The 16237-nt window shown below is 43.1% G+C and overlaps 1 protein-coding gene across 1 annotated transcript in view; it reads right to left on the bottom strand.

Moving 5' to 3' along the window:
• DNAJC17 (DnaJ heat shock protein family (Hsp40) member C17) overlaps positions 1-16237 on the bottom strand; it is a 61010-nt gene that overhangs the window by 35595 nt on the left and 9178 nt on the right. Inside the window, exons 3-7 of the mRNA XM_082275770.1 lie at positions 15727-15785; positions 13179-13266; positions 2775-2857; positions 658-754; positions 164-213 (exon numbers count right to left, since the gene is read on the bottom strand). Of these exons, the coding sequence (XP_082131896.1) occupies positions 164-213; positions 658-754; positions 2775-2857; positions 13179-13266; positions 15727-15785 (377 nt within the window). The remainder of the gene's footprint in view (positions 1-163; positions 214-657; positions 755-2774; positions 2858-13178; positions 13267-15726; positions 15786-16237) is intronic.

Here is a 16237-nt window from a genome sequence, read left to right as displayed (position 1 = left end):
TAGGCACTTAAACTAAAACTAGTAATTGATGTAAAACATGCTTTGTTAACATAATGTCTTAGCTTTGTACTCTCTCACCCCCCCCCCCCCCCACTAAAAATGGTCCTGAATTTTACTTTTTAAACAAACACATATAAGTAGGAAAAAAAAAGGATTTTGTTACCTTTATTTTAGCAGATTCCTTTTCCCACTCTGCATTTCCACCCCTGTTACCTGAAAGAAAAGCAGTATTTCAAACTAAAAGTGCAAATTCACAAATTGTTCTAAAATCCCCCAAACCCTGGTACATTCAATACAGTAAACTGTGCTACCCCAGCAGGTCCTTCCATGCTGTCTGATGCCAGACAAAATCTAATGCTAACCTTCTCAAGCACCAGCATCCCAAAATTGCGCCTGCAACACTTCCTTTAATGTCTGAGGTTTTAGTGCACTGGCATTGGCAGCTCAGCACTGGATTTTTTATGGCCAGACTTCAAACAGGGCAGGTGGCTGCAGCCATCGTAAAAGGCAAGTAAGGACCTACCGGTTTTGGGACAGTACTTTCTACTGTACTGAGGTGGAGGGGGGTTAGTGGATCTGGTACAAATACAAACAGATTCTGTATTCTTTAAACAGGGACGTACATGTTCTCCAAGCCCAGAGCCTGATATTTAATACCTGGTATCTTTTGTACCCTTTCCATCTTGATCTGTTCCAGTATCAACCTCTGCTGCTCCTCCAGCTGCCTAGAGCCTTCTTCACGAAGACGTATTATCTGAAGATAGAAAGAGGTCAGATCCTGTAAACATTTTGTCAGTGCCATTTTAGCATTTTCCTTGCTATGTAGAAGTTAGGCAAATATTTAAACCTTTTTTTCTTTACAAAAGGTAACTACAGGCAGATTACAATAGATAAACATGCGTAGAGGAGCCTGTAGCACCATCTACCGTCTGTAAATGTGGGTATAAAATATTTCCCCAAAAAAAAAAAAAATGTAATAAAAATTATACATAAATTTCACCATGAATTTCCACTAGGAGGTCAGAAAAAAAAAAAACTTCATGTAAAGCCCAGTACACATAATGAGATCATACAAAAAATATTGCTTTTGAAGCGATCGTACGATAATCTGATCCTTATGATCCAGATGTTAGGAGGAGGACAACAGGAGCACTGATGCTGTGAAGATGGGATCACCTGAGAACGATGGAGGAAGGAGGGGAGGGGGGGGGGGGGAAAGCTCAACCCCCGTAGCCGGATCCGGCCGCAAGCTGTCCCGCAGCACAGCGGCGTTGTCTCCTTGCTTGAGGCGATTCACGGCATCAGTGCTCCTGTTGTCCTCCTAACATCTGGACAAACGTCCCCACCCTATCCCTGGGTCCATTCCAAAGGTATTGCCTCACTGCTGGATGCACCCTGCTGTCTACAGTGCCTTATACCGTTTTTATTGATTTTAATAAACCTGATATTTTTCACTGTGACTATTTTTTAACATTTGTGACTCCTAAGTGCCCACTTGTCATCAGTCTTGGGAGCGCCATCATACCCATCAATTTGTTATGTCACATGTTTCTCAGTTAGGATCTGGGCATGGGTTGGCTGCAACCCTGACATGACTTACTGGCATTTGGCTAAAATCCGTCCATCCCACATAATTTGACTCTACACATTTTTTTTTTTTTTTTTTTGGGACCTCTGATTATCTGTTTTTCAGCGCCAGGATTTGCTTGTATGTGTAGATTAACTGATAATCATTCATCCGATAAACTCAGTGTGTGTACTGTACTAGGCTGCTTGTTGAACCTTACATAGGGCTATGGACACCTTCTCCGCCCTCCTATCAAAGCTCCAGCATGGTCACATGGGATGGGATGGAAGGCGGCAGTTACATGCTCACAATAACCTGGAAGTGGAGAAAGTCCTGCTGCTCAGGGTGGGGGTGGGGTAACTGAATGGACAAAAGAGTAGCTTTAAAGTGGTTGTAATAGTAAAAGGTTTTTTTTTTTTTTACCTGAATGCATTCTCTAGATTAAAGGGATTGTGAAGGCAGGTTTTCTTTGTCTTAATGCATTCTATGCATTAAAAAAAAAAAAAAAAAAAAAAACCTGTGTACGACAGCCCCCCTCAGCCCCCTAATACTTACCTGAGCCCATCTCTACCCAGCGATGTTGCAGGAGTGTCTCAGCTAAGCTACCCTGGTCTCCCCTCCTCATCAGATGAGACAGCAGCGTGGCGCAATTGCTCATGCTGCTGTCAATCAAATACAATTAGCCAAATCAGGGGAGAGAGGGGACGGGGCTGAGGCCAAGTTGCGGCTCCTTGTCTGAATGGACACAAAGAGCTGTGACTCGGCTTGGGTGCCCCCATAACAAGCTACTTGCTGTGGGGACACTCAACAGGAGGGAGATGCCAGGAGCACAGAAGAGGGAAAGGAGAAGTAGAGGATGCAGGCCATTTTGTGCAAAACCAACTGCACAGAGCAGGGAAGTATAGCATGTTTAATTTTTTTCTTTAAATTAGAATTTACAGTCACTTTAAAAAGGTAAAAATAAAAAAAGACGAAATTTTTATTTTTAATGGAAGCCCCCCCCCAATTACTCACCTGAACCTGATCTGGATCCAGTGTTGTGCACACATGCAGCAGTTCTCCCCTCTCCCAGCTCTCACAGGCTTGGCTGAGAGCAGCCAGAGCCAGTGGTACTTGAGTCTAAAAACCTATGTCATTTTCCAAGGCTTTGATACCTACTGAACACAATCCCCATATGTATGAGCTTTGCATATCAGACAAGGTTTACCTCTTGTTTTAATGTTTGAGCAACAAGCACTTGCTCCTCCTCGGTTACTCTGCTTTGTGCCTCTCTTTCTCGTGCCTCCAAATCTTAATGAAGAAAACAGAATATTCCATCATGTCTGCTAAGTGAAGCACACTGTAGAATAATACTAAACAAAATACAGAAAGGGAATTATTCATCCAACCAAAAATACTAAAAGATTGAGACACTATATAAAGAACAAAAAACTAGTACTATTTTTGACCATGATAAAACCATGTAAATGATAAATGATAACATTCAGTTACAGGCATCATACAGAAAACAACACTTCTGCGCTAGAGTCAGCTGACTGTGCCGTGTCAAAGGTGCCTGGACAAATCGAGGATAATCTCAGAGGACTTGCTGCACTCTAGGACTGGGGTCGTCCTGACAGTGCTGTGAGAATAGAAAAAGAAAAGAGGGCGCACTGGCCTAGTGCATTATCCAACAGATTAAAAGATATGAATAAAATCATAAAGATGTCTACTCACAAACATTCGTTCAAAACGGACTCGTCAGGCCGCATGTGTGGCTATCTCTCATCGGTTGCTCGAATCATGGAACCTGGGAGTGGGGGTCCTGGATGAGACCCCTCAGGAAGAAGCGTTTGGAAGGACTGGCTTTCTTCAGAGCCTAGCTTGAAATGGCTTAATTCACAGTACTTCTACCCTACAGACACACCTAGGATGTGAGAGCCATGGCCCCTCCAATGGGATGGAATAAGGGGGGGGGGGGGCTAAGAGGTGAAGTAAAGTGCACCAACCCCATGAGCACCACAAAAATACAAAAAACACACACACAAGGCAGAAATGCAACTACCAGGTGAGGTATAAATGAACATGCTGCATTATGATATAGAACCTCAAACAGTCACAATCATCACATCTGTACTACACTCCAAACGCTAGTGGTAAGGGACTACATCATTAAATAGCAAAGAGCTAGGGGATCCAGGAAATGTTAACTGTATTGTGAACAAAGTATCACTGTATGTGTACTTAGCACAATGATGCAAGTGGCCTAAAAAAGGTGGAATGAATGGGAAGCACTCATTTGCGGTGACATCCGAAAGTGGGAGTCGCTTGGGTGTTCGCTGGAATAACACAGCATACCAAAAAACTCAGAATTGGGGTTGGAAATATGTTCCAGCGAGCACTACCCGCTGCTGTGCATGTCATTTACCCTCCACGGGCCGCCGTCATCTTGGAAAAGACCGAAATCTAGGGAGGTCAGAATTCTGTATTCTCGGGAAAACAAAGAGTGAAATGCAAATGTCACATGGGTTCAACGGAGTGAAATCAGTACTTTTTCAATATAAAGGGCTACATGGCTCTCAGCTTGTGTTTACAGCTGTACGAACATAAAAAGACCTTCACGTTAAAGTAGTTGTGCGCATTGTCAATATGATATCATGCCTAAAAGAGTGAATATACAATAGACAATATGTGTATTTTGCCAACATATTAGCAAATGCTTAAGGTGCCCTATTATCATTCTGAAACCTCTAGATAGCGTGTGTCTATATAGGAGAGTGCAACATTTGTCAGAAATACTGAAAACCCACTGAAGGAATACAAACTATATTTGGAAGCTTGTTTTATAGGAAAACCTATATAAAATGAAAGCACAGTGGTGTAGTGATTAGCACATTTGCCTGGCAGCAGCCTGTTCAAATCCCAACCTCAACACTACCTGCCTGGAGCTTGCATGCTCTCCCCATACCCAGGTGGGTCTTCTCCAGACAGACACTCTGGTACACTCCAAAGACAGGCTGGTAGGTCCATTGGATAATGTCTAAACTGGCCCCAGCATATGCATGCATGCGAACCAGGGACCCCAGACTGCCAGCTCCCTGAGGGCAGGGACCAATGCAAATGTACAATATACATAAAAATCACTGCGTAAATTGACAGTGCTATACAAGTACCTGAAATAAATGATTAAAGGGCAAGAAGTCAGGAAAATTCGAGCAGGTGTCACAGATCAGCTGCGGAGCTGATCTGTGTCTGCATATGTTTTTTTATTTTTTGCTGCTGTAGGCCTGCTGGCACCTGTGGTTCCACAAGCTTGTGCTCTGCTCTTGCTGCACTGACTTAGCAGCTATGGGTGTTGCCCGCTTCACCTGATGGTTAATATACCTTCCTTCTTGCCACTCAGACCAGTTTCTGGTTGCTTCAGCAACACTTGTTCCTGAGCCCCTTCCAGGCAATCCTTCCTAACTGATCTCTTGTGCACTGACTCTGCTAGTTCTCCTGATTACGTTTGTCTGCTGCTCGCCCTGACATTGGCTCATTATCTGGCTCTCCTGTTGCTCCATCCATCCATCAATCCGTGCCTGCACTGTGTCTTTGGGAGCTCTCCCCGCGAGCAGGGTGAACCTGGGGGGTCCAAACTCCCGTGAGGGGGTCCCTGGCAGAACACCTGGCTGGCCCTAAAATTTCACACCCTGGGGGATCCCGGGTCAACTGCTCCCCTGTTGCTCACACCAGTAGAATCGTGACAGCATGATAGACTCGACTATATAGAAGGTCGTGAATTCAGCTGGAAGAAGATAGATCAAACACTCACGAGGACACACAGCAATATTGGAACAAAAAAGGAGGGGTTTACTAGGAATCCCACCGCACATTACCACACTAAACAGCAAGAACAGGTGGGCTCACTACACAAATACATGTAAAAGGGACCAAAGTCACCGTGCTGCATGTAAGCATACAAAGAACAATAAGCAAAAATTAACACATAATGACAAGATATCTGTAGCTAATGGATATCACCAGCCAAAAGGGATGCAAAAGCCCAATAGAGACAATAAGGTGAATGGGTCACCGAACAGGAGGGGGTGACACCGCTGGCACCTCTCAGGTCCTCAGCCATGTGGAAATAGAACAAAACATGTGGTTTATACTAAACCTTCCAGCAAAGACACACTACCCCCATCTCCACTACAGTAATTGATAACATTCCCATAGCAACGGAGGTACCTCTAGTTTCAGGCAAGGAAGGGGGGACCACTGCTAACAGGGATACTCTAAACCCTGTAGATACTATATCTCATACTATTAACCCATTTGAACCATCAGGTACCCCTGGAAAACAACTCCATATCAGAGAAAAACTTGCCCCTTTCCTTTTGCCTAAACAAGGAAGCTGCGCAGAACGGGGAACCCGCAGTATTGATGGAAACATTGAACACCCCAAAGTCCCTGTCCAAAAAAAGCAAGGAAGAGGGAGGAAGATCTAGAAGAGGTACTAGAGGAGGAAAGGGGGGTCTAAAAAAAAAAAAAAAAAAAAAAAACCAAGAAAGAGGCAGATAATTGTACCATTAAGATCTATAACCTATCCCAACCTGTTTTTTTCAGACACTGAACTTAATCTTTTAAAAAAAAGGGACTCCATTTTGCTCTTCCCAACATGCCCAATTTATTCAAATTATTTACAGATCTCAACAAATTAATTGAAAGCCTTACGGTCAAAAGGTATTTTGCCCTTAAAGCAGAGTCCAGTAAGAAAGATGTTGACATCACACTGGATTCCCCTTTGACAAACAACGAGAACAAGGAGGTCCGTGACGTATTGGAGGAATTTCATTTGGAGGGGAGATGCGATCAAGACACCCAGGATTCCCCTGAGGTTTGTAGCCAACTCTTGGCATTGGAGAGTGATGTCATACATACAGACTTTAAGCCCCTCGTCTACCTTTTTTCCGTATTTGGCAAAGGGAAACTTCATCCCCACTTTCTTTGAGGTGGTATTTAGCAGATTCAAAGAGATTTTCTCTAAGAATAACAAGTTTAGAGATCCGTTAAGTGGGCCAATAGAAAATCTAAAGAATAATAAACAAGTTGCAACCTGACAAGCAGATAAAGGAGGGGGAACTAGTCATTCAAGATAGGGAAGACTATGTGCTGGAGGCAATGAGACTCTTGGGTGATGTGGACACCTACATAGCGCTGAAAAATGATCCAACTGTAGAGTATACTAGAAAGCTTAAATGCCTTCTGGATCAGGCCTCAAGAATATACTCAAGAGGGAATACTCTTTCCTGTTCAGAAAACATCCTGTGATGCCTCACTTCTACCACATTTCTAAGGTTCACAAATGCATGACTAATCCACTGGCAAGGCCAATCATCGCAGGTATAGACAGCCTTTCGGGCAACCTGTGATGTTACATAGATCATTTCTTGCAAGATATAGTTATAGGACTTCCTTCATTTGTGAGAGACTCTGGCCATATGCTTGATATTTTATCCACCTATTAGTTGCAGTCCAGTTATAGATGGTTGTCACTTGATGTGGCCTCACTTTATACCTCTATTGCATATGAATACGGTTTGCGGCCTATTGACTATTATCTGGCAGAGGATAGAGCTCTGAATCCCACCCATGCATGGTTCATACGCAATTGTATTGACTTTGCTTTGGCCCATAACTAATTTTCCTTCATGGGGAGGACACCATTTACAGGTCAAAAGGCACTGCCATGGGGGGCCAGGGTTTGCTCCAAGTTATACTAACCTCTTCATGGGTTTTTGGGAAAATTGTTACATCTAGAAGAACAATCCCTACGGAGCATACCTGGTCCTCTATGCCAGATACATCAATGACATCTTGATCATATGGGATGGCACTGACCTGAACTAGAAGGCTTCTTGAATCACTGTGCCAAGAACCCATTTGGCATCTCTTTTACTCATGTGATTGATGCCCACCATCTGGTATTCCTAGATCTAGAATTGAGCAGTGACGCGGAGGGCCATATCCTCTCAAAAACACACTTTAAACTAAGTGTGGCAGTTTGTATTTACATGCACAGAGTAATCATCACCCTAGGTGGGATTAGGAATGTACCAAATGGCCAATTTTGCAGATTACAGCGCACTTGCAGAAATTTAAGGACAGAGTATTTAGACTCGCATATTAAAGATGAGTTTGGGAAATACCTAGCTTATTAAAAGAAAACATCAGATCCCTCCACTAAACGCACCAAGAGGTTTCATCGGGACACAAATCAGGCAAGGTTTACCACACAGTACACAACTAAATAATTTAAAATCCAGCACATCCTACAAAAAAACTGGGGTATCCTGCGACAAGACCCTGACAAATAAACCGCAAGTCATCTATAGCAAAGCCAGAGACCTTAGATGTATAGTAGCCCAAAACAGAGTGAGGAGAGTAGAGAAACTGGTAGGTAGGGGTGAAAACAAATGGTCTTCAATCTTTGACCAGAAGGGGGAACTACAGGTGTGGTGTAAAAAACTGTGGCACCTGTTCCTTCATGTGGCACAGAAAACCGATGGTGACGGGTACAGATGGCAAGACCCATAATATCAAACAGTTGCTTAAGTGTGGTACATCCTATGTGGATTATGGAATCACTTGCCCCTGTGCCTGCCTTTATGTGGGACGCACCTCTCGCCCATTGCGGGTTAGACTTGAAGAACTCAAATGTGGAATTGTAACCTACAAAGAGATATTCTACCCCACAACCCTTTAAAGATTACCATCACCAGGCTCCTCCTGGTTTGAAAGTATTTGGCATTGAGGTGGTGGGGAGGGGGGGGTGACTCGGACAGAGGCTGGAGGCACCAGTTACTCTGCAAACGTGACACTTATTGGATCTTCGCCCTCGGGAGTATGGCCCCTTTTGGCTTCAATGAAGATCCAGAAATGTACAATATAATCAGGTAATGAAGAGTATGCCCCTTTTCTGAAATATCTTTGTGACTGGAACCCCTTTCATCCCCCTTTTTTCTTTTGGCCATCCCTCCCACCCACGGGAGTGCGAATTCCCTTTCGTTTTCTGTTGTTCCCTACCTCTCCGACAAATTCTCCTCTCATTTTTGTATCATCCAAGTAGGTTATCCACAGTTGTGTAGGTCTTCCCCTCTCTGTTTATAGGCACTAGTCCTAATCCCAAAGTTTTTACAAACTGCATCATTTGGGCATGGGGTTGCCTCCTAGTAGGCTCATTTACACACACATTTTTGTAAATATTCCATTATATCTTTTCATTTGACCACAATGAAGAAATCCAACTTTGCTACAATGTAAAGTAGTGAGTGTACAGCTTGTATGTGTAAATTTGCTTTCCCCTCAAAAGAACTCAACACAACCATTATTGTCTAAACCACTGGCAACAAAAGGGAGTACACTCCTAAGTGAAAATGTCCAAATTGGGCCCAATTAGAAATTTTCCCTCTCAGGTGTCTCATGATTTGTTAAGTGTTACAAGGTCTCAGGTGTGAATGGGAGCAGGTGTGTTAAATTTGGTGTTATCACTCTCTCATACTGTTCACTGGACGTTCAACATGGCACCTCATGGCAAAGAACTCTGAGGATCAGAAAAAAAAGAATTGTTGCTCTACATAAAGATGGCCTAGGCTATAAGAAGATTGCCAAGACCCTGAAACTGAGCTGCAGGTGGCCAAGACCATACAGCAGTTAAACAGGACAGGTACCCCTCAGAACAGGTCTCGCCATGGTCTACCAAAGGGGTTGAGTGCATGTGCTCAGCATTATATCCAGAGGTTGTCTTTGGGAAATGGATGTATGAGTGCTGCCAGCATTGGTGCAAAATTTGAAGGGGTGGCGGGGTCAGCCTGTCAGTGCTCAGACCATCCACCGCACACTGCATCAAATCGGTCTGCATGGCTGTCGTCCCAGAAGGAAGCCTCTTTTAAAGCTGATGCACAAGAAAGCCCGCAAATAGTTTGCTGAAGACAAGCAGACCAAGAACATGGATTGCTGGAACCATGTCCTCTGGTCTGATGACACCAAGATAAACTTATTTGGTTCAGATGGTGTCATGCATGTGTGGCGGCAACCAGGGGAGGAGTAAAAAGACAAGTGTGTCTTGCCTACAGCCAAGCATGGAGGTGGAAGTGTCATGGTCTAGGGCTACATAAGTGCTGCCAACACTGGGGAGCTACAGTTTGAGGGAACTATGAATGCCAACATGTACTGTGACATACTGAAGCGGAGCATGATCCCCTCCCTTTGGACACTGGGATGCAGGGAAGTATTCCAATATGATAACGACCCCAAACACACCTCCAGGATGACCACTGCCTTGCTAAAGAAGCTGAGGGTAAAGGTGATGGACTGGCCAACCATGTCTCCAGACCTAAACACTATTGAGCATCTGTGTGGCATCGTCAATCAATAGGTGGAGGGGTATATACTGTAGCACTGTCAATTTACGCAGCGATTTGCATGTATATTGTACATTCGCATTGGTCCCTGCTCTCAGGGAGCTTGCGGTCTGGGTTTACTGGCTCACATTCATGCATGCACATGCTGGGGCCAGTTTAGACAGGATCCAGTGGACCTACTAGCATGTCTTTGGAAAATACCAGAGTGCTAGGAAGATCCACACGGGCACGGGGAGAGCATGCAAGCTCCAGGCAGGTAGTGTCGTGGTTGGGATTTGAACCGGGAACCCTTTTGCTTCCAGGCGAAAGTGCTAACCACTACAGCACTGTGCTTTCAATTGAAAAAGGTTTTCCTATAAAACAAGCTTCCAAATATAGGATGTATTCCTTTAGTGGGTTTTCAGTATTTCTGACAAACGTTCCATTCCTCTATCTAGACACATGCTATCTACAGGTTTAATAACGATGGGGCATCTTAAGCATTTGCTAATATTTTGGCAATATACACATATTGTCTATTGTATATCCACTCTTTTAGGCATGGGATCATATTGATAATGCACACATATACTTTAATGAGAAGTTCTTTTTATGTTGGTATGACTGTAAACATGAGGTGAGAGGCTTGTAGCCCTGGTTCATATTGAAAAAGTACTGATTTCACTCCACTGAACCCATGTGACATCTGCGTTCAACTCTTTGTTTTCACGCGAATACGGAACTTTGACCTCTACATTTTGTTCTTTACCAAAATGGTGGCGGCCCATGGAGGGGACATGACATTGCACAGCAGCAGGAAGTTCTCACTGGAATGTATTTACAGTCACACTTCTGGGTTTTTCGGTAAAGCGTGTGAACACCCCAGCGACTCCCACACTTGGATCGCACTGCAAATGAGTGCTTCACATTCCTTCCCCCCTATTGGGCCACTTTCATCGTTATGGTAAGTGCACATACAGTGATACTTTGTTCACAATACAATTAATATCTGTGAATCCCCTAGCTCTTTGCCATTTAATGATGTAGTCACTCATGGCTAGTGTTTGGAGTGTAGTACAGATGTGATGATTTTGTCTGTTGGGGGTCCTGCATCATAATGCAGCATGTGCATTTGTTCTTCACTTGGTAGCTGCATATCTGTCTTGTGTGTAATTTTTGTATTTTTGTTGTGCTCATGTGGTTGGTGCATTGGTGCACTTCACTTCTTAGCCCTCCCTCATTCCATCCCATTGGAGGGGCCATGGCTCTCACGTCCTGGGTGTGTCTGTATGGTAGAAGTACTGTGAATTAAGCCATTTCAAGCTAGGCTCTGAAGAAGATGGCTAGCCCTTCAAAACATTTAAGCCTGAGGGGTCTCATCCAAGATCCCCCACTCCCAGGTTCAGTGAATACGAGCAACCGATGGGAGATAGCCACACATGTGGCCTGAGGAGCATAATTTAAACTTATGTTTGTGAACAGACATCTTTATGATTTTATTCATATTTTTGAATAAATCTGTTGGTTATTGCACTAGGCCAGTGCGCCCGCTTTTCTTTTTCTATTCTCACAGGAATCATACAGGCTGTTTACTACCTATACAACAGTATGATGAAATGTCCTCTGACCAGCTGTAGCTGATCTATACATGTACGGAATATTGTTGTAACTGGGAAGTGCACGTTAAGTGTTCGTTTGTACTACTATGTAATGAAAAATTTTATAAATCAATAAAAACCATCTGATTTAAAGAACAAGAACAAAACTGGAAGAATTCTCACCAGAATGATAGGATGGCTGAATGCGGGGGGTATTAAACATTTGCTCGGCTAGTGTTCCAGCTAGGACAAGTGCAGACATGTATGGGGAGTGGGCTGCAATAACTAGAATGATTCACTGGTCATAGGCTGACGACAGCTGGATTACTTAGCGTGGGGCTGACAAACCGTGGCCCACATTGCGTTTTTTTCTTTTTGGTAAACTGGCTACTCTGGACTAAATGTGTTGATTCCCAGGGAATTTTATTCACCAAGATGATCTAACTTGGACTGGATTTGTCTAGCTCTAAGGAGATTTCTGTGGTAACTGGATAGTTGCAGAGATTGCAGACAATCTCAACCCAATCCAAAAATTCTGCCTTCCTCAACAAATGGAGTTCTTTATTCACTTGACAGACAAGTTCTTGGTGTTGAAAGCAGATTCACTCTACATTCCACCAGTGAATTAGCTGTGCACACCAGTGTGAACTAGCAGCACACAAACAGCCACAATTCTTAAGCTAGCAATACATGGATCAAAGCTCCACCAGTTCAGCAGGAACTGGACAAATTTTAAACCATGTATGGCCAATCCCATTCTATCAACCAACTTCATATGAATGGTCCTGCTGGAAAATTTTTAAATGATCAGCACATACAGCCAATGGGCTGTAGCGCTATCAGTGTATTCTGACAGTGGAGGAGTCCAACGGCCAGAATACAATGACATAGTGAGAAGGACTCCCGCATTCCACATCAAATGTGTGGATAGGGGAAATAGGTACAGCCAGGTGGCTGAGCAAAAAGAAAAAAAAAAAAACTGCACCAAGTATGCCCTGCTTTAGTTTAACCATAGGAACCAACCATTGTTGCTGTTGATCATGTGACCATGATGGGGCTCACATGCAGGCTGCAGGTTTGTTTATCATCCAACTTTCTAGCCTGCAGATAACACTATCTCGCTTTCTGTGCATTATGCAAAAGAAAAAGTACAACATTATAAATAATCAGTGATTAACAAAAAAACACTATGGATGCAACACCGAGATCCAGCTGACTCTCAGGTAGCTGTCTGCCCATACCTTCTGTACAGGCAGAGAGTTGTAGTCATTAAGAATTACAAGCTGTCACAATGGAAGATGATAGTTTTAGTTCATTCACAGGAAACTTTTTTTTTTTTTTTTTTTAATTGTAACAGTGGGTGCGGGAAGGTTTCCTGTCTGATGTCACAATGAAAGGCCAGGTGGTGATCTTTGGGAACATGTTACACCCTAAATACAGATGTAACATATCACCAAAGGGGAACTTCTGCTTTAAGTGTGCTTGATGGTAAAACAAATTAGTGTGATCACCTAGAAACTTTCAAGAGTCAGTTCAACCTGATATCAGGAAACACTACACTCTTGGAAAAAAAGCGGTTGGGCAATTTTGGTGCAGATTTATGGAGAGCACATTTTTATATTCTCACTAGATATATGCAGAATTTCTTACCAAGTTTCACTTTCTTCCTTTTGTCATCAAGCTGCTGTGTCCTCTTGGCAGCAGCTTGCTTGGCTTTTCTGAGTTGATCATATGCAGCCTATAAAAGAAATTCAGAACAACAAAGCAAATGCTGATTGTTTCAGAATTAAACTAAAGACAGTATAAAGTGGCATGCAAGACCTGGTGGTCAGAGCAAAAAAAACACAAATCCTTCTAGGTGATTACAAGTACAGTATACAATAGAAAATTAGGCTAGTAAAGCACTTAAAACACAACACTCAATATTAAAATTGTCACTAAAGGCAAGGAGGGGTATAATCCCTGTTAGTTTTTGCCATCTATGTCCCATTGGGAAGATTTACTTTTACTTCCGGTCCCATGGCCGAAACAGCAAGTGAGATTAAATTCCTCAAAAGTGAGAGAATCCCAGGGTGTCACCAGAGTCAAAAGAACTAGTGTCCCCATCGGAAGATTTCCCCCTATTCCTGTTCTGATGTCAACCCAAAATTTGGGATTTCCCTTTGCCATCACTTTCGATGGTAATGGTAAACAGGACAGAGAGAGGATGAACCTCTCCAACGGGGGCACAGACAGCAACAAAACCGAACAGGTGTAATAATTCCTCTCCACTCTGTCCGAAAGGGGAAAAAAAAAAAAATGTTTGCCTTTAGTGACACTTTAAGCGCATTTACAGCAAGTAACATTCTGTAGTATGCAATGCAAGGCTGGCCATACATTATACAAATTTTGTTTAGATTTACCAAAACCATATAATATGAGGTCAAACCCAAACACTTTCAATATGTATGCAATCAAGCAGGCCCTTCCACTACATAGTTGAAGGCAAATCTTAAGGAAATTGAATAAGAAAATTGTATAGTGTATGGCTTAAAGTGGTCGTTAAGCCACTTCATAAACTACACACAATCCCCTCTGTTATAAAGACTCCTATGCTGCAATGTATGTCCTTTGTAAAAAAGATGCCCATTTCTACCTGATTTCACAGCGAAGATTGGCAGTCACGTGACTCCGAGGCTCTCTCTCCCGATCTGACAGCTAGAGCGGGAGGGACTGAGATTCCCTCGCTGACGTGAGTTGGAAGCAGGAGAGGAGAGAGCCGAGACATCAGGAGGAAGGAAGGGAGCCTCGAGAAGTCACGTGACCGCCGAACTGCGCTGTGAAATTAGGTAGAAATAGGCATCTTTTTTTTTTTACAAAGGACATACAATGCAGCATATGCGGCTTTATAACAGAGGAGATTGAGTGTGAGGTCTAAAAGGTATTTCAGCGGCAGGAAGGAGGGGGGCGTTATTGGTAGGAGCTGACAGGCAGAGAGGAGAGGGGGGAGGAGGACAGAGGAGAGCAGAGCTGTGGATGATGGAGGCACGTACACTGACCACGGTGTTAGGGCTCAGCAGCCATGATACGCCGTGGTCAGTGTACAGAGGAGAGCGTAGAAACTGGTAGGATCCGCCAGGTTTTTTTTAGGTGATACATGGGAATAAATGACACAGCACAAGCATTGTGCTGTATAACATGCTTTAAAGAAGCAGGATCCATTTTTTTTTTTTTAAGGGCAACAAACGCTTTATCTGTAATCATCCAAGGGATTAAATACATTTTATGTAAACCGTGCAGCAAACGTACATTCTATTTAACTTGGCAAAGTATCATGATCACACCTGTGACATTTATCCTAAATCTAGGAGCCAGATTCAAAAAGCTGGGAACCTTGGACATCATGTGCTCCTCACTAAAAAAACACCATGTCTTAGTTCTAGCGCTAATATCGCATTGGTCACGGAGTCTAGTAGTATCTATAATGGTGGTCATTCTCCTGGCTGCAGAATGTTCATGGAAGGTTCATTCTTGCTGTAGTGTTTTTAACATGAAGGTCTCCATCTGACTATAGTTATGTGGTGGTCATTACCTAACCTTCTGGCTTTAGTACTGATCACTCCCTGGGTGCAGTGATGGTCAGTCTAAGGGTGTAGCCATGATCCCTCTGACTGCAATTACATACAGTTCCTGTCCACCTATTCCAGTGCTACACTGCTCTAACCACATGTTGGATCCCACATGTGTTGCAGCCCTGAAGGAGATAGCATACTTCCAGGGAATCAGAAACTGGGTATTAGACATGTCAGTTTCTAAAGATCTGGAGTACTGTGGTCTGACATGGGTAGAAGAGAGGAGCGGGGTAGGGCTGCAGTGAGCATTCAGGTAAGGGAGCTCTAGATTTGTGATGTAAAATTGAATGGGCTGACTGAAACACAGTCCCTATGTTCTCTTTGCTGTGGCAACCTCACACTTTGTTTGTTGTGCATTAGCATGTACTGGAATATCTGGCTGAATATGCTCTTTATGACCTAAGAAAAAAATGATACAATAAGGACATTGAAAACATGTAATGGGCACCACACTTTAATCCCAAAGTGTAGAGGATCTACACATGGCAGAAAGTTACCTGCCTGACATACCTCTGACTCTATATGGAAAAGATGGTAGTGAACCTAATCTGTAAATAAATGTGGTCTTATTTTAATAATTCACCTACCCTTGCTGCTCCATCAGTTAATATTTCCAAGGCCTGGGACAGCTGGTGAAATAACTCGGCTGAAATGGCACAAATGAAGAGATAGAAAATTATTAATATACAGGATTTATATAGCGCCAACAGTTTGCGCAGCACTTTACAATATGAGGGAAGACAATATACTTACAATACAATGCAATACAGGAGGAATTAGAGGGCCCTGCTCGTTAGAGCTTACAATCTAGAATTAGGGATCTATGGAACCATTTAGGTCAGTTCAGTAAGCTCCTGTTCACACTGGTGCAACTTGGAATGCAACTTGTGACATATAGGGGTTTATTTATTAAAACTGGAGAGTGCAAAATCTGGTGAAGCTCTGCATAAAAACCAATCAGCTTCAAGATTTTATTGTTAAAGCTTAATTGAACAAGCTGAATTTAGAAGCTGATTGGCTACCATGCACAGCTGCACTAGATTTTGTACTCTCCAGTATAAGTAAATCAGCCCCACAAAGTCGCATGACAAGTGAAAT

The sequence above is a fragment of the Pelophylax lessonae genome (genome assembly GCF_965119305.1).
Source record: "Pelophylax lessonae genome assembly, chromosome: 13".
NCBI lineage: Eukaryota > Metazoa > Chordata > Amphibia > Anura > Ranidae > Pelophylax > Pelophylax lessonae.
This window is presented reverse-complemented; position numbering and strand designations above follow the sequence as displayed.